Raw genomic sequence first — 19,954 nt, 5'->3', positions numbered from 1 at the left:
TCCCCCTCCAGCCAAACTGGTCTGGCTCCCCCTCATCCCCCCAAACTGGCCCAGTTCCCCTTGTCCCACCCCCGAACTGTTTCAGTTCCCCCTCCAGCCAAACTAGTCCAGTTCCCCCTCCAGCCAAATTGGCCCAGTTCCCCCCCCCCCCCCAAACTGGTCCACTTCCCCCTCCAGCCAAACTGGTCCAGTTCCTACCCATCCCCCCAAATTGGCCCAGTTCCCCCTCACCACTCGAAATTGGTCCTGTTCCCCCCCATCCCTCCTGAACTGGTCCAGTTCCCCGTCCGCCCTCCAACCCAACCAGGCCAGACCCCTCCTCCTGCCCCCAGCACCCCCCCCTTACCTCCCCGTCACCCCTCACCGATCCATCCCACTCCTCATTCCCCCCTGCCACCGACACACCACAGGGCTGGACTCACGCTCAGCAAAGGCACTGTCACCGCTTTATTGCCCCAGCGCCCGCCGCAGCCCCTCGGCCACCGCCGCCACGTACGGCTCCGGCCACCGGCCCCGCCAACGGCCCGCTCCCGCCAGCGCCCGCAGGAAGCCCCCCATTTCGCTGGGCAGCGCAAAGGCAGGGGCTGCCCGCAGCGCCGGCGGCACTGCTGGCACCAAGGCTTCAAGCCGGGCCACCACATAGCGCCCGTTGCCCGCCGCCAGCGCTGGCACGGTGCAGGACAGAGCCGCTGCGAAGGCTTCGCAGGGTGCTACAGCTGGGACATCATCATCGGGGCCAGGGACGTGCCGGGGGCCGGGGATGCTGAAAGCTTCCCCAGCCCCCGGCACATCCCCGGCCCCAGCGTCCCACCGCCGTGCGGCGGCCACAGCCGCCGGGGAGAGGAGGAGGATGATGGTGCCACCGTCACGCAGCACCCGCCGGTGCTGGGCATGCAGCCATGGCAGTGGCCCCCACGCCGCGACCCCGCTGCCGCCTCCCGGTGCTGCCGACACCGCCAGCCCCAGCGGGCGCAGGGCCGCCGTCAAGGCGCACGCCGCTCGCTCCGCCGCTGGCTCTGCCGCGTGCACCAGCAGCGCCCGCCGGCCTCGCAGCGGGCCTGGGGGGGTACCGTCAGTGCCTGAACCCCCTCTCCCAGGCACCCCACACCCGCCCTGTGGGGTGGCCACGGTGGGAGGCATACTGGGACACTTCTTGATAGGGGACTTATCCCTGGCCCCCCTACCCATCCTACGGGACAGCCACAGTGGAAAACAGGCTGGGACCCCCCAGTAGGGGACTTATCCCCTGCTCTGTCCCCTGACCCCCCCCTGCTCATCCTAAGGGAGAGCCATGGTGGGAAAACAGGCTGGTACCACCCCATATGGGGGACCCACCCTCTGATCTGTCCCCCGACCCCTGCAGCACCCCTGTACCCACCCTAAGGGACAGACATGGTGGGAAGCAGGCAGGGACCCCCACCTCCCAGAGGGAAACCCATCCCCTGCGGGAAGGGGATGGACATCCCTGGCTCGCCCCACACTCACCCTCGGAGCGGTAGTCAGCCCTCAGGGACTTCAGCCAGCCTGCAGGGAGGGGAGATGGTGAGGGAGGGTCCTAGCGGGGGTCCCAGGCACAGCCCCCAGGTGGGCACCACTCACCTTTCACATCCTCCTTCATCAGCAGGAGCAGGAGGAGGAGGCAAGAGGCCCCCAGCAGCACCCCCATCCACGCCAGCGCCCAGCGGGCACGAAGGTCTGTGGGACAGGGTCAGCACCTGCTGAGGGTCCCCAGCACCCACCGAGGGCCCCCGGTGCCAGCCCAGTGGCTCCGCAGGGTGGGTGCCCTCCCTCAGCCCTGCACCAGCCCCCCTCTCCCCCGGCACGGCCGGGGACACTCACACTTGTGCAGGGGACAGGCCCAGAGCGTGACCCCAGTGCCGTTCTCAGGGTGCCGGATCTGTGGGGATGGGGACATGTCGCACGCTGCCTGACCTGTGCCCGCTGCCCACAGGCCGCCCACACTGACCTGCCTGCAGTGCCCTGCCACCACGTCCCGCCGCAGCTCCTGCTCCAGCAGCCCTGGGCGCCCGACTCCCTGCAACAACGGCAGGGGGTGACCTGGCTGTGCCACCGCTACCACCGTCACCGGGACACGGGTGTCCCTGCCCCTTACCGTGCGGGTGAAGCTGGCAAGGGGTGTGCAGGTGCCTCGCTCCAGGGCACACAGTGAGGCATTCCCCCTATGCTGCAGCAGCAGAAGGTCATCGGCACGGCCAGGCAGTGCTCCTGGGGATGTGACAGTGGATGGGGGGGCAGCAAGCGGAGACCAGATGGGGGCAACCCCCAGCCTGATCCCCAGCTTGTCTCTGCCCTCCCCTCCGGCAATACTCACTGTCCCGCAGGCACTGGGTCAGCCGGACCTGTCTGCCGCTCCACACCTGCCCCAGAGATTGAGTTAGCAGTGCCATGGGGTGGCCGTGGGGCGGCCGTGGGGAGTAGGGGAATGTCCTACCTGCACGCAGAGGTTGGGATGGAATCGCAGCCCCCCAAACTCCTGGGGTCCCTGTTGGCAGGAGGGATGCTCCGTCAGTGTCACCCATGGCCCCCCTGTCCCCCCAACACCCCATGGAGCCCCACTCACCTGCCCCACGGCGGGCTGCTGCAGGCCGGGCAGGGCTTGGCAGGGTCCGTCAGGCTCCGGCTGCCAGCAGGGCACCAGCTCAGCCGGGAGGTCGCAGGGGGCCGAGAGGGAGGAGGTCAGCGCCTGTCCCTCGTTGTGCAGGACCAGCTGGCTGCGGGCCCACAGCCGCTCCCAAGCCTCCACGTCTGCAGTGGCATCGGGAGAGGGGTGTCACCCCCATGTGGTGTCCCCTCGGGTCCCCCTGTATCCCGGCCCTCCCTGCGTCCCAGCCCCACGGCACAGGTACCGTGGGAGAAGGGGCACAGGGTGGCCCGCGGTGGGTCCTGGGTCTCTGGCCAGACCTAGAGGGGAAAGAGAGGAACAAAAGGATTTGGGGTGCCCAGGTTGTGACTGTGACCCGGCTGGCCCCCTTGGGATGCTGGAGGGGGCCATGCAGTGCCCAGAGCCCCTCTGCCACCCCCGCAGTGCCCAGCTGGGTGCCCACCTGCAGGCAGAGGCAGGGCAGCACCTCGTCGGCCGGCAGGCTGTAGTTCATGGAGCCACTCTGCCGCCGGCAACCAGACGTGGGTCACCCCGCGGCAAATGGCTCCCCAGCAGCGTCACCCACCCCTGGGGGACCCTCTCCCAGCACCCTGCCTGTAACACAGACACGACTTCCCGGGGGGCGAGGGGGGCCAGTGGCCGGAGCCTGGCCAGGGTGGGGAGTGGCGAAGGGGTTCGTACTCACCGCGGTCACCGTGCGCCCTGACCCGCTGGTGCCGTGGCTCTGGTTGTGGTAGAGCCGCAGGGTGTAACTGTGCCCCGCCGTAGCCCCCTGCACCTGCACGACCACCTCCTTCGGCCCCGGGAGGACCTCCAGCCTGGGCACTGCACCGGAGGCGGCTCAGGGCTCATGGCACCCCGACACAGGGCACAGCACCCCGGCACAGGGCATGGCACCCTGGGGGTCACTCTCTCCCCCAGCACCCACCACCCCCGGCTCCTCAGGGGATGTGCGCCAAAGCAGGGGGGGTCCCAGCGCTGCCACAGCTGGGGGATGCCAGCACCTACCTTGGCACTGTGGGACAGCGGTCTGTGCCGCGGGCCACGAGCAGTCTGTGGGGACAGGGTGTCAGTAGGCGGGGGGGACAGGGGCCACCGCGGCAGGGCATGCTGGGGGCTCACCTGGCACCCACTGCCACTGACTCAGCCTCCGGCGGCCGCGGGAGTTGGTGTACGCCGTGACGCGGAGCTCGGAGCCCAGCGGCGCCTCGAAGCACCGGAAGGTCACCCAGCCCTGGGCAGGAAAACCACCACCACCGCGTTGCGGCAAGACACCGGCACCGCCCAGCACCCCCTTCCCCGGGGCACGGGGAAAAGGATCACTGTGCCATGGAGACGCCCTCGTGCCAGCACCCACATCCCCTTGCAACACAGTGCTAGGGGACTGCCGGTGGCAGGGAGACTCACCCCCGCCACCCTGTACTTACGTACCAGGGGCCGGCCGTGCAGCGCAGGGGCTGGGGATGCCTGGACCTCCACGGCCACGCAGCGGGAGGAGGCGTAGGCGTGCCCGGAGAGCAGCAGCAGCCCGGTGATGTTGGGCTGGGACGAGGCAGCCTCATCCACCGGTGACCACCGTCCCCCCTCATCGCTGTCCTCGGCCGCAGGGATGCCCGAGGGCGCGGGGCGGCGGGGCTGGCCGGTGCCGGTGCCAGTGGCGGGTGGCAGGGCGAGGCGCAGGCGCACCTCCAGGCAGGGCGAGCAGGCCGCGGGCCCGCTGCAGCGCAGCACCGGCACCAGCCGCAGCCGAGCCAGGGCCAGCCTGTGGCCGAGCCCCGGCAGCTCCGTCCCGCACAGCACGTCGGTGTCTGGGGAGGGAGACGGAGGGCAGCCGTGGGCGTCGGGGTCCCGCACCCCGGCTGGGCTGGGGCCTACGGCAGTGGCGGTGGCACTTACCCAGGAGGCGGCAGGCGAGGCCCTGGGAGGGGAGACGGGGGTGAGTCCGGTGGCCGTGCCGGTTGCCCGCTGGCCCGTGTGCCAGCGACGTCGACCCACCTGGGAGCAAGCCAGGGTATCGCGGGGGACCCCGTGCCCATCCGCCGTCCCCACGGCCAGCAGCAGCAGCAGCAGCAGCAGTAGCCGCCGCCGTCCCAACCCGCACATGGCGGGGCCGGGGCCGTGGGGCGCCCCGGCCCCACGCCGTCCGCTCCCGACGGCCCCGCTCCCGGCTCCACGGGCCCCGCCGCCGCCGCCGCCACCGCCGCCTCCGGCTCCCGCTTCCTGCTCCGATCCCGGACACCCGGGTCCTTGCGCGGCGCCGGCGACCGCCCCGGGGTGGGGCCTCCCCGCTCCCGCACCGACCCACGGACGGGCTCGGCGCCTCGCGGGGACCGGGGCGGCCCCACGGGACCCGCCTCCCTCCCCACCGCCACCCTGGGGCGACCGGCCGAGCCCCGGCACACCAGACGGACGGCGGGACAGCGTGAAACGGTGCTTTTATTGCTCCCGCCGCTGACACGGTCCCGCTGCCGGGGCGGGAGTGAGGAGCGGGACCGGGCTGTGCCCAGCACCCGGCCCCGACGGCCCCGGGCACGGCAGGGAACACCCCCCCATCCCCGGCTTCTTCCAGCGCCGACCCGGACCCTCACCGCAGCAGGGCATCCCGAGGGACCTCCCGGGGTCCCGGGCTCTCCGCCGGAGCAGATCCCTGTGTGGAAATAAGGCTGCCCCTGTCCGGGACAGCCCCTCCGCTCCCGGCCCCGGGGAACAGGCTGGACTCTGGCCCCTGCGGCACGTCCCGTGGCCGGGGCCAGCCCAGCTCAGGCCCCCCGCAGCACCCACGGCCCCTGCCTGGGGCACCCCACGGGCAACCCACGGCACCCCTCCTGCTGCCACAGCCAGCACGTTCAGCCGACCTCCATGACGGGGCCCCCTGCCCTCACCGGGGGGCTGCCCCCAGCAACACCCATCTCAGCCCCGGCGTGGGTGCTCAGGTGCCAGCAGCCGCTCCGGGGTCCCGGGGTGGGGGGCTGCCCTCCCCGGCCCCCGCCTCCAGCAGCTGGTGCAGGAGCCCTTCTGCTCTGCCCCGGCGGCAGCGGCGGCGGGCCGGGGGGCTGCCCCGCAGGGCACCCAGCAACCCGGGCAGCTGCTGGGGCAGGCGGTAGGTGGGCAGGGGACGGAGGGGCCGGGGAACGTCGCGGGGGCTGCAGAGCCGGCTGAAGTAGGCCAGCACCCAGCCACCGCCACGGCCCCCGGCCCCCAGCTCCCCATGCAGGCAGGCCATGGCTGCCCCAAAGACATCATGGGCATCCCCGGGGACGCCACCGGCGGCCCCAACCCGCCACCGGCGGAAAAGCTGAGTGCTGCCCCGGCTCCAGAGGAGGAGGACGGTGCCGCGCTGGCGGCCCACGCGGCCCCGCTGGGCGTAGAGCCAGGGCAGGGCACCTGTGCGCCCCACGCACCCCGCTTCCCACAGGTCCAGGCGCACGTCACAGCCCAGCCCCCTCCGCAGCCGCTCAGCCAGGGCACACACCAGCCCCAGGTGCTCCTCCGAGTCCGGCGAGTACAGCAGCAGCACCGGGCGCCCACCTGGGGCACCTGTGGGACAGAGGGAACAGCAGTGACAGCCCTGCCCTGAGCCCCCCTGGCATCCCCCAGGGACATCCTGGCATTCCCCAAGGGCATCCCAGCATCTGAGCACCCACCGCCCTGCACCATCGCCCTCGGACCCTCTGCAGCCCAGGGAGCTGTCACCCCCCAGCACCCCAGCCCCATGGCCACTGCCCCTCCGTCCCGCAGCCCCCTGGGGTGCCCCTCACCATCAACCGGCCTCCAGGTGCCGCGGCAGTTGAGGAGCAGCACGGTCACCACCAGTCCTAGCACCAGTGCCAGCCCTAGCAGCCCAAAGTGCCTGCGGGAGACTGGGAGAGGGATGGTGCCATGAGGGGTGTCTGCCCATGCCCACCACCTGCCTTGGTCCCCTGGGACCCCCACTCACTGTCAGGACAGAGCAGCTGCTTCCGAGCAAAGCGCACGTCCGAGCGCCACACCTGGTAAAGGGGATGGGTGAGGGGGGACCAGATTGTGGCCTCCCGCCGTGGTGCAGATGCCGGCGTGGGGGTCATCTTACCAGCACACAGCTGCCCAGGACCTGCACCGGCAGCAGCAGCGCCAGCTCCCCTGGGGCAGAGCCCTCCAGCTGCAAAGCACAAGGGCAGGGTCAGTGTGGCTAGGTCCCCCCACCCCATGTCCCCCCCTGCCGTGCGCCACTCACCTGTGTGACGGTGTAGAGGGGGGCCTCGGGCTCACACTGCCCGCCCCGGCGCTGGCAGAGAGTTGCGCTGAAGGCCGCGGGGATGCTGGAGGTGAGGCGCAGGCGCAGCTGCAGCCCCCAGGTGCTCATCGAGACATTCCAGGCGGTCTCTGTGACCACCAGAGAGAGAGGGGTGGCTCGTGGGGTGCTTGAGGGGATGAGGGGTGCAAGGGGCCCCAGGGCAGGGCTGTCCTCAGCCTCAGCTCACCTTGATGGTGGGGACACTCCACGTGGCTGCTGTTCCCGTAGGAGAACTGGGGGGAGCAGGGGACAATGGAGGGGCCAAATGAGCCACTATTGCCCACCGCTGCCTCCAGCCCCTTCCCAGGTGGTCCCCATCCACCCATGGGGGCTTACCCGAAAGCAGAGCTGGGGGTGCACGTCCACCTTGTCCAGTGTGTATGCCTGGTGCGGGCAGAGAGCATGTCACTGTCGCAACTCGCACAGCCCATGGGCACCCCAGCACCCGCCCACCACCCTTGGGGAACCCTGGGGTCTGGTGGGTGCCCCAGGAAGGGACACAGCCCTGCACCCGCCTGTGCTGGTGCCCCACCGCACCCCAAAGCCAGGACCCCTCACCTGCTCCTCCTCGCTGGCCGTGGAGTTGGGGATGTCGTGGCAGGGCGCAGTCTCGTCTGCTGCCTCCCTCCAGCACAGGGTGGCCCGGGGGTGCAGGGGGCAGCTGGCACTCAGCACCATCGCCATCTGGTCCTTGCTGCTGGCGCTGTAGTCGTGGAAGCGCACCGAGGACCACAGCTCAGGGCCATCTGCAGGGCAGCACGTCAGCGGGGTGTGGGGACAGCCGGGGGGACCCCCGGGACCCAGCTCCCCTCCCCATGGGCACTCACAGGTGGCCGGCTGGTCACGGAAGGGGCAGTGCTTGCTGCGTGGGCTGTCGTGGTGGGGGTAGGAGGCCTGAGGGAGCAGAGCGGGGTGGTGAGGGCAGGATGTGCCCCCACCCCCCTGCCTGCCCTTGCTGCACAGGCAGATACAGCCAGGGAGAGGGGCCTGGTGGCTGTAGGGGACGGTGACACACCTCGACGCACAGGCAAGGCACCAGGAACTCGTATGGCAGTGAGACACGGTGGCCCCCCGGCACCAGCACCTGTGGGCACAGAGGCAGCATCAGCTGGCAGGGAGTGTGGCCCCCAGCCCGGAATGGGGGTGGCCGGGGGGGGCTGGAGTTGTTACCTGCCGGTGGAAGGGCCGGGGCAGCTCCTCACACTCCAGGGCCAGCTGGTGGCACAGCCGCACCATCAGGGCAGGGCCCTCGGGCACCCACACCTCGATGGCCCGCTCCTCAGGGACCCAGGTATGGGTGAAGACAGGACCTACGGCGCAGGCGGGGAGTCAGACAGTGCCAGGGTCCCCGCTGGGACACCCCCCGGTGTCCCCCGCAGCCTCACCGGGCAGCTCGGCGGCAAGCAGGTGGCTGCGGCTGATGGCCAGACCTTGGTCAGGGATGGTGCGGAGGGAGACGACGACCTGCCGCCCGCTCTCCGCCGGGAAGCAGTCGAACTGCACCTGCCACTGCGGGGAGCGGGGGGATGAATGGGATGTGTCACCCCGGTGTGCGGCCCCACGGTACCACCCCAGACTCACCGGCGAGCTGCCCATAGTCTGCTGCTGCCGCCACACCTGCAGCCAGCCGGCGCGGTTGGAGCCCAGCTCCAGGAAGTTGAGCTGCAGCCCACGGACGCCACCGAGCCCTGAGAGAAACCAGCGCGGGGCAATGTCGCGGGTGGGACGATGAGCCCCCCCCGTCTTCCCCCCCTTTCCCCAAGGAGGGGACACGGCCCCGTACCTGCGGCGGGGAGGGCCAGGCGCACCCGCAGGCAGGGCTGGCAGGACTGCGAGGGCAGGCACAGGCGGGCCCGGCTCAGCGCCAGGGCGGGCGGCTTCAGCGGGGGCGGCCCGGTCCGGGCTAGGCGGCGGCAGCGGGGACGGCTCAGTGTGCTGTCGGCTGGCGGAGGGCAGGGGGGAGAGCAGAGAGAGAGGGGCGGCCGTGCGCCGGGGGTCCCGCCGGTACCGAGAGCCCCGGAGTACCTCGGAAGGGGGGAAGCCCCGGGGAGGGGGAGACCCAGGGACTGGAAGTACCAGGCGGGGGGAGCTCTACACACCGGGAGCCCCGTGCGCCGGGGGCCCCGGGGAGGGGAAGAGCTCGGCATACCGGGAGCCCTTGGAAGGGGGGAGCCCCGGGAAGGGGGAGTCTCGGACAGGGCGGGGAGCTCGGCACCCCGGGAGGACCACGCACCGGGAGCCTTTGGAAGGGGGGAGCCCCAGGAAGGGGGAGTCTCGGACAGGGTGGGGGAGCTCTGCACCCCGGGAGGCCCGCGCACCGGGAGCCCTGGAGAGCGGGAGTCCTCGGAACTGGGAAACCCCGCGCCCCGGAGACCGGGAACCCCCCTCGCCCTGCAGGGTCCGGTAGCCCCGGCCAGGGGGAACCCCGGGCTCGCAGCCCTGCCCCGATTCCGGCCCCGCCGCTACTCACCGGTGGCCCGGCACTCCTGCAAGCAAAGAGACGCGGTGAGCGCGGCGCCGACCAAGCCCCCCCGCTCCGCCCGCTCCCCTCCCGGTGCTCACGAAGTTGGCGGAGACCCGCAGGCGGGTGACGGCGGCCCCGGTGCCGGTCCCCAGCAGGAGCAGCGCGGCAGCAGCGGCGAGCAGCACCGGGCGCCCCATGGCGGAGCCGCCGCCGCCGCTGCTCCCCGCCCCGCCCCGGGCCGGCCCCACCGCATTCCTCCGCCGGCACGTGTGGCCCCGCCACCCCCCCACCGCGGCCGGGCGGCGCTTCCTGCGGCGCAGACACGCGTGGAACCGTGGAGAGTGGTTTATTTCCATAGGGCGACACGCAAAGGAAAGCGCGGGGTGGAGGGGGGGCAGCGGGGAACCTCCACGGCCCAAGAGCTACCCCAGCCCCGGGGACTGCCACACATCCCCCCCCCCCCCCCACCGCGTGTGAGCCATGGCGTGGCTCAGTCACCCACGTTGGTCCCCGTGGACCCCCACCCACCGGAGCTGCGCCAGCGCCGCCCCACTGGGGCCCGGCTGCCGAGCTCCAGCCCTGACGGAGCCCGCTCATTTCTTCTTCTTCTCCTGCGTGCTGGTGAACCAGGAGTCCAGCAGCTTCTTGCTGTAGTAGAGCTGCCAGCCGTGCACCTGGGCAGCCACCACCACCACCAGGTACATGACGGAGACGGCCGAGAAGCCGAAGATGAAGCGGTAAGCTTTACCATGCCGGTAGAGCTGCTGCGCCATGGGGAACATCTCCATGGCCCCGTAGATGAGAGGAGCCACCGAGAAGAGGCCGGTGCTGATCATGGAGAGGACCAGGTAGCTGATGTTGTTGCGGGGGAAGGAGAGGAGGCCCAGGAGGGAGGGCAGGATGCTGAGCAGGTAGGGGTACTCCCACTGGTAGGGCATGGCCACCTGGTCGTGGGGCAGCAGCTTGAGGTGCCCCACGCACATCTGGGCCAGCAGCAGCAGCCAGATACCCACATGCGTGTAGATCAGCTTCTTGATCTCCGACTTGAGGGACACGCTGGGGAGAGAGCGCAGGGTCGTCAGGGCCTGCCGGGGGGGGCTGCCCCCCCCCGGACCCCCAAGGTGGTCGCCGGTCCCCTGCAGCGGCGGGACACCCACCTCATCTGGTAGTGCGAGGCCACCCGCTCCCGGTGCTGGAAGTCGCTGCCGTCGGTGCCGGCGGCGCGGGGACCCCCGCGGGAGGCCATGGCGCTATCCTGGGGAGGCGCGGCGTCAGGCGGGAGCGGCCCCCCCACCAGCCCCGAGCACCCCCGGTCCCCGCCCGCAGCCGCGGGCTCCAGCCCCCCACTGACACAGCCCCGGAGATCCCCTTCCCCCGACTGCCCTGCCCCCGGCCCGACCCCCCGGGGCCGCCCCCCGGGCGGGCTGACACCCCCGGGGACCCCTCCCCGCCGGACCGGCCGCCGCACCCCACCTGCCAGAGGGACGCTCTGCCCGCACTTCCGCTTATCTATGGCCGCGGCCGCCGGCGCTGAACGCCTGGGCGGCCGCTCTGTGCCCTCCGGAGGCCCGCTTATCTATGCCCGCGGCGGGGCGCTCTCCCCCCCCTCCCCTCGGCCCCGCCTCCGCGCATGCGCGGTGCCGCCATGGCGGGCGGGGGCACGGCCGCGCGCGTCCTGGGGCGCGCGGGACAGGGGGCGCGCGCAGTGGGGTCAGCGGAGGCGCGCGTCGGGGGCGGGGGGGCTGCGTGGGGGGGGGGCGACGGCTGGGGGGGGGGCACACGCGTGGGGGGGCGCAGAGGGGCTGTGGGTGGGCGTGGGAGCGGGGACACGCGTGGGGTCACGCGTGGGGACAGAGGCCCGCGGGATGCGCGTGGGGGTGCGGGGACACGCGTGGGGAGGGCAGGGCGGTAGGCGGGGGGGTCAGATTGGGGGACGCGCGTGGGGCTGCGGGGACACGCAGGGTGGGGTGCAAAGTAAGGGGGGGGGGGGGTCTCGCCGGGGGTGTGTGTCCCGGGAAGGGAACCCACCCGTGCCCCCCGCCCACTCCACTCCCCGCAGGTGGGGGCGGCCGCTGGGCCCCGAGGAGACGCTGGGGCTGCTGGAGGCCTCCGTGGTGCACCGGGAAGGTACCTGGGGGGGGGGGGGGGGGGGGACAGTGGGGGTGCTGGGGAGGGGGGGACAATGGGGTGGCCACATCCTGACCAGCCGTCCCCTCCCAGGAGCCCTGCTGGCGCTGAGCAAGCCCCCCGGCCTGCCCGTCCTGGGTGAGTGTGGGACTGGATGGGGGGGGGGGGGGGTGTGTCCGGCTGCGGGGGGGTCCCAGCGGACGCTGACCGCCCCCCCCTCTCCCCAGGACGCCCCGGGGAGCTGAGCCTGACGTTGCTGCTGCCGGCTCTGCGCCGGCGCCTGGGGCTCCCCGCCGAGCTCCACGTGGTGAAGGCTCCCACCAGGTAGGGTTGGGGGGTCCCGGGGGAGGAGGGGGGGTCAGGGGGTGCCAGCCCACCCCTCACGGGGCCTCAGCGCTGCCATGTCCCACAGGGAGTGTTCTGGCGTCGTCCTCCTGTCCAGCTGCCACCGCGCCACCGAGCAGATCCAGCAGTTCTTCACCGATGCCCGCCGGAGGGGCCGGTACCCCGCCACGTACTGGTGAGTCCCTGGCCCCTGCCATGCTGACGCTGAGGGGGGGTCGTCCCGTCCCTTCCTGACCCCCTCTCCCTGCAGCGCCGTCACCGTGGGGGTCCCGGCGGAGGCAGAGGGCGAGATCCGTGCCGGGCTGTGCTGGCAGCAGCAGGGTGACACCACCGTGGTAAGGGGGTGCCAGGGGGGGCTGGGGGCGCGGGGAGTGCCCCGGGGGGATGCTGAAGGCTGTACCCCAACAGGTGGTGCCGGTGCCGGCCCCGGGGCGCCGCAGCCTGGCCAGGAAGGAGGTGAAGAGCACCCTGACGCGCTACCGGGTGCTGGGTGCCGCGGGGGGTTGCGCCCTCCTCCAGCTCCAGCCCAGGACAGGTGAGTGGCCCCCCCCAACTCCCCCCCACCCTGTACCCCTCCATCCTGCCGGCGTGGTCCCACTGCCCCCTCCCTGGTTCCTCCCCAGCCTTCCCGGAGCAGCTCCCGGTGCACCTGACGCTGCTGCTGTGCCCGGCCCTGGGCGATCACCAGCACTCGTCCCGCGTGGGGAGGGTGCTGGGGGTGCCCTTCCTCCTGCCCCCCGAGGCCGCCCCCACCCGCACACAGGTACGTGGCCAGGGTGGGTGCTGGGGGGGGGGGGGGAGCTCAGCACAGCCCCCAGGGACCCCGCTGAGCTCCCCCCGACCGTTGCAGGTGCTGGACGACGAGCTGCTGTCCCGGCTGGGGCTCTCCCCGCAGCAGCTCCGACGCCTCCCACTCCATATCCACCTCCAGCAGTTGGTGCTGCCCCAGGGCCCACTCTGCGCCCCCCCGCCGCCCCCCTTCCTGCGCACCCTGCGCCGCCTGGGGCTGCCCCAGCACCAGGAGCCCTGATGCCCCCCCACCCCAACCCTCTCCCCCTTTGCCACCCCATTAAATCCCCACCGGGGTGGCTCAGCACCCATGTCTTTTGCCACGCACAGAACATGTCCCCCCCCCTGCCCAGTGCCCATGGCATTGCTGGGGGCACCAGCCCCCTCCATCCTGAGTAGAGCTGGTGACAGCTGGTGTCAGCACTGCCACGGCCCACTCTCTGCCCCCCGGCCAAGGAGCTGTCATGGTGGCCCCGGTTCCTGCCTGCAGCCCCTGTCCCCGGTGCAGCCCTGGCTGTGCCCACACACTCCCCCCTTGCAAACAGAGGGACGGAGCCAGGGTCCCTGTCACAGACGTGTTTTGCGGCCCCTGCGGGGTGTGGGATGGGTGCCCCCACCTGGCAATGGGCTCCAACTGGGGCAGGGGGGAGCTGAGGACCACCCTGTCACCCCAGCTGGGACGGGCAGCGTGCTGTTCCCTCCTGGGTGTCCTTCAGTGTCACAGCTCTTCTGCCTCCCCTTGGGACCTGCCGCGTGCCTTCTCCTTGCAGCGGGGCCCGGCTGCCCCGGGCAGGGGCACAGGGGCCAGACATCGGGTGCCAGCCCAAGGGGGTGCAGCACCCCGGCAGGAGGGGTGGGAGGGGGCCGGCCAACAGGACCCCAGGGGCTGCCGGGGACTCCCCGGGGCGGTGGGATGGGCACCGTGGGCAGAGAACGGACATCCAGCCGGGGCAGAGCTGCTGGGGGATGCTGGAGGGAGCGTCTGATGGATGGCAGCCCCCGGCTCCTGGCACAGCAGCGTGGGGGCTGTGATGGTGCTGGGGGGGCAGAGGCGGGGGGGAAACGGTGGCTCCATCGCCCCAAAGGAGCTGCCTCCCCAGGCGCTGCTCCCCGATGGGGGACCTTCGTGGTTTTGCCTGAGGGGCTGGGGGGCACGAGGGGCTGGGGGGCACAGGGCGTAGTGGTGGGGGGCTTGCCCTGCGATCGGTGCCGTGCCAGCTTGGGCTTCTTCAGGGAGTGGCCTTGCACCATCAGCTTCAGCCCCACGTATGGGGGCACGGGCACGGCCGCCTGCAGGGGGACATGGTGGGGAGTGGGGGCTCGGGGTGCCGAGGGGGTTGTGCCTGCCCCGCAGCCCCCCCAGCCCACCTCCTTGTAGATGAGCTCAAAGGCACCGGTGGGGCAGGCGGGGTTGTCCCTGCAGTCGATCACCACGCGCAGCGTGTCCCGCTGGACGCTGGCACACAGCCGGCGGGTCACCGCCGAGGAGGGGGCCATGGTGGGGCTGGCGTTGATCTCCAGCAGCCAGGGCTGGCAGTCTTCCCCGAAGATGAAGTCGGCCCCGTAGAGCTCGAAGCTGCCCTTGCGGTGCTCCACCAGGTCCTGGGCGCTGCGCAGGGCACCCACCACCGCCGCTTTCATGCCGGGCACCATCACCTGGTGCCAGGCCCCCCCCAGCCCCACCTGTGCCAGGTACGCCTGGAGCTGCCGGCAGGACCAGGTCTGGTCGGGGGGCAGTTGGGGGTGCCGACCCCGTGCCAGCCTGTACCGCTTCTGGATGGAGACGTTGCAGAGGTGGCGGGCGCTGGGGTGGGGAGAGCGGGGCTGGGTCAGAGGGGTGCCAGGGTGCTGCGGTGGGGGGTGCTGGGGTCGGGGGGGCACTCACGGGTCCAGGTGGTGCAGGGAGAAGGGCTGGGAGCAGAAGCGCAGGTAGCTCTCGCGGTAGAACCAGACGGTCAGCGGGTTCCAGTCTGTCACCAGGAACCATTGCCGGATGTCAAATTTGGTGCCGAAGATGAGCAGCGGCCGCTCCACGTACTTCTGCACCACCCACTCGCCCACCCGCGCCGAGGGTGCCACGCACACCCCCACCAGCCGCAGCACCTCCTCCAGCCGCGCCGCGCAGACGATGCCTGGGCAGGGGACACGGGGTGACGGTGGGACCCCTCCATGGCAAGGAACGTGTTCTCCCTCCTGGCTTCCCCCAGCCTTACCTCTGCCACGGGACTTGGCACCGGGTTTGAGGATCCAGATGTTGCGGTCGCCCTCCATGCCGAGCTGGGGCAGCTGCCCAGCCAGGCGCTGCAGCAGGGCCCGGCACTGCTCCCGCTGCGCCCCGCTCAGTGCTAGGCCAGTCCCCTCGCTGCGGGATGGGGCCGGGGGGGGGGGGTGACACGGGGGGCTCAGCACCGGCCCCGCCGCGGTGTCGCCCCCCCCATCCCACTCGGCACTCACTGCACCACGCGGTAGTAGTCCTGCAGGAAGCGGTTCCAGTCGGTGCCCACCGTGGGGGGGGATGGGGGGTCCCCATCGATGTCCTGGTGCCCCAGGGTGCTCAGGTGCTGCCCACACACCTGCAGGGCTTCCTCCACCAGGTGGGGGGGCAAAGGGGGCCCCGGCCCTGCTGGGGATGACATGGGGTGAGGGACGTGGTTCCTGGGGACCTGCTGTGCCACCCTTGGGACCATGGCACAAAGCCTCCCCACGGGACAGGTGGCTTTGGGTGCACAGGGATGGGGTGGGGTGGCAGGGGGGACAAAGCACAGGGTGGGCTGGCAGGAGGGAGTGGGGGGTCCCAAGCCACAGCCCTGAGCAGAGGCTCAGCCCCCAGATGTGTCCCTGACCCCACACTCCCTGTCCCCCTTCTCCCAGGCCAAGCTCCACGCGCTCACCTGGCTCCTCGCTGCATTTCGGGGGCTGCTCCATCCCCGCCAGCACGTCCATAGCCCCCTCCGCAGCCACTTTGAGCAGGCTGCGAGCTGCCGTCAGGTGGAAATCTTCTGCAAGGGCCGGGGGGGGCATCATCCCTGCCCAGTCCCAAGCAGGACACAGTGGGTACTGGGAGCACTGGCGGGGACAACATCCCCGGGGGTCACACCGACCCGAGCTCACCGATGAAGGCTTGCCGCTCGTCCACAGCCCTCAGCCGGTAGCACCGGGGGAAGAAGGTGTCGGGGTCGACTTGGTCGAACCAGGGCAGGTTTCGCAGGTTTTGGCACAGCCCCTCCTGTTTAGAGTAGGGTGGCAGCCCCTGCCGGATGCCCCCCCCCCACACTCCTGTTGTGTGTCCCCCACCCCGGGGGCTCCAGGCACCCACCTTGGTGGTGAAGGCGCCCACCCGTGCGTAGTGGTTCACCACCTGGTCCCGCTGCAGCAGCCGGCAGTCAACGGCACTGCAGCGGTTGGTCCAGATGAAATATGGCACCTGGTCCCGCACCAGGCGGGACTGCGGGAGGGAGGGGGCCGGGATGAGGCACGGAACCCCACAGTCCCACCCTCTCCCCCTGCCCCAGGCTGTGCCCTGTGCCTGGGGGTCCCTGGGGAAGGGTGCTGGGGGCTGTGGCAGAGCTCAGCCCTAACCCCCCCCACCTAACCATGAGGTTGTGGATGGCTTCGGGGTCCTCATCCCATCGCTCTTCCTCCTCCTCGGGTGGTGATGGGGAGTGCAGGGGCTCTGATGTCCCCTGGGAAGGCTGCGCCCCACAGCATGCTGACCCCAGCCGCGGGTCCAGCGCTGCCTCCCCCTGCTCAGCATCATCTCCATCGCCTGCCTTCTCCTGAAGCTGCGTCTCCTGGCTGCCATGATGCCACTCCGGCCGGCTGCCTGCCTTGCCTGCGCCCCCAAACTTCTTCTCCACCCAGCCCCGGGCCCGCAGCAGGCTGCGGATGATGGGGTAGGGGCCCTGCACCGTGAAAATCTTCTTCTCCTGGGGAGGGACCCGAGAGCTCAGCCTGGCCCCATTCCAGTCCCTCTGGCTCAGCTCTCCCCCCTGGGCCATAAATGCAATAAAAGCAGGTACGTGCCGGAGGGGGGTTCAGGCCCCTCACCTTGATGGCCCTTTCCACTTGCAGCCTGGCCCTCTGGAGCTGCTCAGGGTCTAGTGAGGGGTGGTGGCGGCCACGGTGTCCAGTGGTGGCCGGTGCTGCCTGCCCTGCAAGGCCAGCCCCAGCTGAGCCCGCTGTCCCCATGTCCCCAGCCCCATGGGGTGGGCAGGGAGGGGGAGAAGGCTCCTACCTGCCTGCCTCCGCCCGACCGAGCCGAGGGTCCCTGTCGCAGCATCCGCCGGCCCACCCAGCCTCATACCGGAGTCCTGGCTGCACTGTGCACCCCCCAGGACATCCTGCTGCACATTTGTCCCCAGCCTGGCAGGCCCGGGGACAGACAGGACATCTGCTCCAGCAGCGGCCTCCCCAGCCAAGCGCTGTCCCTGGCCAGGGGGCTGTGTCCCCATGGTGCTGCCCTCGCTGGGGCACCGTCCCACGGTGGCCTGAGGGTGAGCGGAGCTGCAGGTGGCTCTGCCTCCTCCAGGAGCCAAGCGTCCCCTTGCCCACCGGGGGCTGAGGTGGGGGCGCAGCGCAGGACGCAGACCCCAGCCCCGGCACTGCTGGGACAGCAGAGCCCCGGGCCCAGCCACCGCACTGGTTCCACTGCCTCAAAGGGGCACAAACACCAGACCCCCAGTGCCACGCGTGCAGCCCCCCCATGCCCACATCCCCTGCCTACGCCCCCACCCAGCTCCCCACTCAAACCTCACAGACCCCCCCCTCCACCCCCCTCCAAACCCTTTTGTGCCCCACACCCGGAGAACCCCTCCCTCAAACCCCCTTGGTGCCCCCCCAGCCCCTCTTCAAACCCTTCCATACGCCCCCCCCCCCCCAACACTCCCCATACCCCTCCCCTTCTACCCCCGGCCCTGCCCGCACCGTTGGGGCCACCCCCGTTGTTTGCCGTTGCCATGGCGACCCGCCACGCCCCGCCCCCTGGTGCCACCAGGCCCCGCCTCCCCCCGTCCCCGGTGCCACAGGTCCCCCCCCCCCCCCCCGGGGTTCGGCGGGAGGGAGGGAGGAGGCGGAGGCGGCGGTTACAGCAAACGAGACCGTTTTAAAAAACGAGACGAGACAGTGGCAGCGACCGGGGGCCGCTCTGCCGCAAGCGGGGGCTGCTCCCAGCACGGCCGCCCGCCCCGGCGAGGGTCCGCGGGGGGAGCGGGAGCAGGCGCAGGCACGGTGCCCGGCGGGCACAAGCACTGGGGAGCCACGGGGTCCTGCACCACGGCCTAAAACTGGAAGGCGAGAGGAGAAGACACACGTCCGTCAGTGCCTGCCCGCTGCCTCCCTGTCACCAGGGAGGGAGGCCGAGGGCAGCCGCCGCTCATGGAGATCCAGCCTCAGCTTCTCCAGGGGACTGCACATCCCATCGCGGCAGCCACCAAAAGGGCCACGTCCCCCGTGGCTGCTGCCCACCCCCGAGTGTGCTCTGGGGGGTCTCAATGCTGGCACTTCAACAGCAAAGGGGGTGCAAGCACCCCGGGCACCCTCCCCGCCATTCCCAAGAGGTTCCTTGGGCAGAATGTCACCACCGTCCCCATAGATAGGACGGAAGGGCTCTGGGCACAAGGGCCACGCTGGCTTTAAGCCCCACACCCCACTCCCGAAAAGGGGACCCATCTCCTCCCGGTTCAGAGCCTCACATTCTTGAGGAACTCCTCTGCCACGATGCGGGCCCTGGCGTTGACAGAGAGCTTCATCTCGCTGATCTCTTTGTCAATCTCCTCCATGAAGTGGATGACAAAGTCCACCAGTTTGTGCTTGTACATCTGCTCCGTGTGGAAGTTTGTGATCAAGAAGCTGATGTCATAGCCCTGGGGAAGAGAAAGCAAGCGCCCTGGGGATGAGCACCCAGAACACCCACCATGCGACCTCGCATCCCAGTTCCGCACCGGAGCCCCCTCCAGTGCCAGGAGCGGAGCCGGGAGTTGCTCTGCCCCCTCCCTGTCACCTCACCTCCACGGGCTTCCTGCGCAGGATGAAGAAGTTCTCAGCCCTCATCATCATGAACCGCATGAATTTGTGGCACAAGATCTTCTCGATCTCGTCAGCCTGGGGAGAAGAAAGGGAAGTGAGGCTTCCCCCATGCTAGGCATGAGCTGACAGCCCACTGCCCATGGCCACCACCTCACCTGCTTCACCGCGATGCTGACACGCACGGAGTTAATGGAGCCCTCGATGAGGACCTTCTCCTTCTCATTCCTGCTGATGATCACCGGCTGCAACAGCAGCTCTTTGCTGCTCCTGCGAGCAGAGGAAGGGCAGGACTGACTCAGAAAGAAGCATTTACGGGTCAAAATCGGGGACGGGGAGCGCACAAGCGGGGAGCCACAGGGATCGCAGAGATGTGGAGGTTTTGCTTCATACTGCGACATGATACTTTCTGCCTCCCGCAGCTGTGCGCCCCCAAGGTGGATCCCAAGCTAGATCCCCCTCTTCCCTGCAGCTCCTCGGCTCCCTGCCGGCACCAGCCCTGTGACAAGGGGCAGCAGCTGGCGGGTGCGGAGGCCCGCCGGGCTGTACCGGCAGCACGGCGGCAGGGAGCCGTCCTCCTCACGGTGGCCCCCCTCCTTTCCCCTCCCGCCCCCGTACCTGACTTCCACCTCGGGCTTGTTGTGCCGCTCCACCACCTGCGAGGAGAAGTTCTCCAGGCACAGCGCGGCCTGCAGCGTGGCGCGCACCGCGTTCAGGTACGGGCGCAGCGTGGCGGTCTGCGGGGACACGACGGTGTCAGCGCCACGGGACCGGGCCTGGGACCGGGTCCGGGACCGGGTCCCGCCGCCGGCCCCCCACAGCCCCCCCCGATCTTTCTCGCCCCGCCGACGCCGACCCCGACCCCTTCACCCCTCCCCGCCGCCGCCCCGGCCCCCACATCCCCGGCCCGGCGCCCCCCGCCCTACCATGGTGGCGGCTGCGGTCCGGTCCCGGCAGGCGGAAGTGGCCGGTCCCCTCTTCCGGGATGCACGGGACCTCCCACTGCGGCGGGAGGGGGACGACGGCAGACTCCCGCCCGGTGCCCAAGGCCCGGGTGGCGGCGGAGTGGCCTCCCTGCGGCACAGAGCGGAGATACGACAGTGCTGGAGAGCGGCGGCGGCGGCGGCCCGTGGCGGCGGAGGGATCCCGCACGGCTTCCCCCGCGCCCCGCCACGCTTGGTACGCCCCTGTCATCGCTTCCATATTAGGAAATGGAGATGGAGGGCGGGCCGGACCAATGAGCGGCGGGCGCTGGGCGCGGCTGGGCCAATGGGAAAGCGCGGGGCGGGGCGCCCGCCGCCGCCGCCGGGGG

General features: G+C 71.1%; 5 protein-coding genes across 6 annotated transcripts; 1 reads left to right on the top strand and 4 right to left on the bottom strand.

The window, feature by feature from the left end:
- Positions 1 to 423: 423 nt before the first annotated feature.
- IL17RC (interleukin 17 receptor C) lies at positions 424 to 4,885 on the bottom strand. Its single transcript, XM_074602474.1, has 17 exons — positions 4,619 to 4,885; positions 4,520 to 4,541; positions 4,055 to 4,431; positions 3,746 to 3,857; positions 3,632 to 3,676; positions 3,309 to 3,448; positions 3,066 to 3,125; positions 2,868 to 2,922; positions 2,582 to 2,766; positions 2,453 to 2,503; positions 2,333 to 2,378; positions 2,114 to 2,226; positions 1,967 to 2,035; positions 1,840 to 1,897; positions 1,600 to 1,695; positions 1,486 to 1,524; positions 424 to 1,058 (listed from the first exon to the last, which is right to left on the bottom strand). The coding sequence occupies exons 1-17, from the start codon at positions 4,724 to 4,726 to the stop codon at positions 448 to 450; spliced, it is 2,187 nt and encodes a 728-aa protein (XP_074458575.1). The 5' UTR covers positions 4,727 to 4,885; the 3' UTR covers positions 424 to 447.
- A 156-nt stretch (positions 4,886 to 5,041) lies between these two features.
- On the bottom strand, positions 5,042 to 9,716 carry IL17RE (interleukin 17 receptor E). Of its 2 annotated transcripts, XM_074602472.1 has the most exons (16): positions 9,459 to 9,716; positions 9,367 to 9,382; positions 8,680 to 8,838; positions 8,478 to 8,584; positions 8,282 to 8,405; positions 8,067 to 8,206; positions 7,912 to 7,980; positions 7,724 to 7,790; positions 7,455 to 7,642; positions 7,233 to 7,280; positions 7,084 to 7,129; positions 6,837 to 6,985; positions 6,693 to 6,761; positions 6,561 to 6,612; positions 6,382 to 6,483; positions 5,042 to 6,160 (listed from the first exon to the last, which is right to left on the bottom strand). In XM_074602472.1, the coding sequence occupies exons 1-16, from the start codon at positions 9,714 to 9,716 to the stop codon at positions 5,553 to 5,555; spliced, it is 2,202 nt and encodes a 733-aa protein (XP_074458573.1). In that variant the 3' UTR covers positions 5,042 to 5,552. The 2 variants fall into 2 exon arrangements, with proteins under 2 accessions (XP_074458573.1, XP_074458574.1); XM_074602473.1 differs by lacking the exon at positions 6,382 to 6,483 and having other exon boundaries at positions 5,246 to 6,160.
- On the bottom strand, positions 9,688 to 10,972 carry JAGN1 (jagunal homolog 1). Its single transcript, XM_074602476.1, has 3 exons — positions 10,834 to 10,972; positions 10,518 to 10,615; positions 9,688 to 10,416 (listed from the first exon to the last, which is right to left on the bottom strand). The coding sequence occupies exons 2-3, from the start codon at positions 10,604 to 10,606 to the stop codon at positions 9,954 to 9,956; spliced, it is 552 nt and encodes a 183-aa protein (XP_074458577.1). The 5' UTR covers positions 10,607 to 10,615; positions 10,834 to 10,972; the 3' UTR covers positions 9,688 to 9,953.
- Positions 10,973 to 11,002: 30 nt separating this feature from the next.
- On the top strand, positions 11,003 to 13,176 carry RPUSD3 (RNA pseudouridine synthase D3). The gene is made up of 9 exons (XM_074602471.1): positions 11,003 to 11,070; positions 11,420 to 11,487; positions 11,581 to 11,625; positions 11,715 to 11,811; positions 11,900 to 12,007; positions 12,083 to 12,167; positions 12,241 to 12,367; positions 12,456 to 12,595; positions 12,683 to 13,176. The coding sequence occupies exons 1-9, from the start codon at positions 11,006 to 11,008 to the stop codon at positions 12,860 to 12,862; spliced, it is 915 nt and encodes a 304-aa protein (XP_074458572.1). The 5' UTR covers positions 11,003 to 11,005; the 3' UTR covers positions 12,863 to 13,176.
- On the bottom strand, positions 13,174 to 19,927 carry LOC141749502 (uncharacterized). Its single transcript, XM_074603081.1, has 16 exons — positions 19,569 to 19,927; positions 19,261 to 19,379; positions 18,801 to 18,912; positions 18,625 to 18,720; positions 18,312 to 18,482; positions 17,964 to 18,180; positions 16,856 to 17,272; positions 16,669 to 16,772; positions 16,215 to 16,547; positions 15,938 to 16,066; positions 15,733 to 15,847; positions 15,513 to 15,620; positions 15,076 to 15,244; positions 14,835 to 14,983; positions 14,507 to 14,753; positions 13,174 to 14,425 (listed from the first exon to the last, which is right to left on the bottom strand). The coding sequence occupies exons 1-16, from the start codon at positions 19,569 to 19,571 to the stop codon at positions 13,189 to 13,191; spliced, it is 3,726 nt and encodes a 1,241-aa protein (XP_074459182.1). The 5' UTR covers positions 19,572 to 19,927; the 3' UTR covers positions 13,174 to 13,188.
- Positions 19,928 to 19,954: the final 27 nt, after the last annotated feature.

The sequence above is a fragment of the Larus michahellis genome, chromosome 10, assembly GCF_964199755.1.
Source record: "Larus michahellis chromosome 10, bLarMic1.1, whole genome shotgun sequence".
NCBI classification, from domain to species: domain Eukaryota; kingdom Metazoa; phylum Chordata; class Aves; order Charadriiformes; family Laridae; genus Larus; species Larus michahellis.
Note: the sequence above shows the minus strand (reverse complement) of the source record. Positions and strands in the feature narration are given on the sequence as shown.

What these genes read in the sequence shown, in the direction of transcription:
- IL17RC (XM_074602474.1), bottom strand. Translation starts at nt 4,726, where the DNA reads ATGTGCGGGTTGGGACGGCGGCGGCTACTGCTGCTGCTGCTGCTGCTG. An exon ending in TGGCAGGGCACTGCAGGCAG is followed by an intron (nt 1,898 to 1,966) that starts GTCAGTGTGGGC and finishes CCATCCCCACAG; the next exon opens with ATCCGGCACCCTGAGAACGG. An exon ending in GGCTGACTACCGCTCCGAGG is followed by an intron (nt 1,059 to 1,485) that starts GTGAGTGTGGGG and finishes GTACCCCCCCAG; the next exon opens with GCCCGCTGCGAGGCCGGCGG.
- JAGN1 (XM_074602476.1), bottom strand. Translation starts at nt 10,606, where the DNA reads ATGGCCTCCCGCGGGGGTCCCCGCGCCGCCGGCACCGACGGCAGCGAC. An exon ending in GCCTCGCACTACCAGATGAG is followed by an intron (nt 10,417 to 10,517) that starts GTGGGTGTCCCG and finishes CTCTCTCCCCAG; the next exon opens with CGTGTCCCTCAAGTCGGAGA.
- RPUSD3 (XM_074602471.1), top strand. Translation starts at nt 11,006, where the DNA reads ATGGCGGGCGGGGGCACGGCCGCGCGCGTCCTGGGGCGCGCGGGACAG. An exon ending in CCCCGGCCTGCCCGTCCTGG is followed by an intron (nt 11,626 to 11,714) that starts GTGAGTGTGGGA and finishes CCCTCTCCCCAG; the next exon opens with GACGCCCCGGGGAGCTGAGC. An exon ending in CCGCCCCCACCCGCACACAG is followed by an intron (nt 12,596 to 12,682) that starts GTACGTGGCCAG and finishes CGACCGTTGCAG; the next exon opens with GTGCTGGACGACGAGCTGCT.
- IL17RE (XM_074602472.1), bottom strand. Translation starts at nt 9,716, where the DNA reads ATGGAAATAAACCACTCTCCACGGTTCCACGCGTGTCTGCGCCGCAGG. An exon ending in ACCCCCAGCTCTGCTTTCGG is followed by an intron (nt 7,130 to 7,232) that starts GTAAGCCCCCAT and finishes TGCTCCCCCCAG; the next exon opens with TTCTCCTACGGGAACAGCAG. An exon ending in GGAGTGTCCCCACCATCAAG is followed by an intron (nt 6,986 to 7,083) that starts GTGAGCTGAGGC and finishes TGGTGGTCACAG; the next exon opens with AGACCGCCTGGAATGTCTCG.
- LOC141749502 (XM_074603081.1), bottom strand. An exon ending in TGCGCAGGAAGCCCGTGGAG is followed by an intron (nt 18,483 to 18,624) that starts GTGAGGTGACAG and finishes TCTCTTCCCCAG; the next exon opens with GGCTATGACATCAGCTTCTT. An exon ending in CAGAGGAGTTCCTCAAGAAT is followed by an intron (nt 18,181 to 18,311) that starts GTGAGGCTCTGA and finishes ATTCTGCCCAAG; the next exon opens with GAACCTCTTGGGAATGGCGG.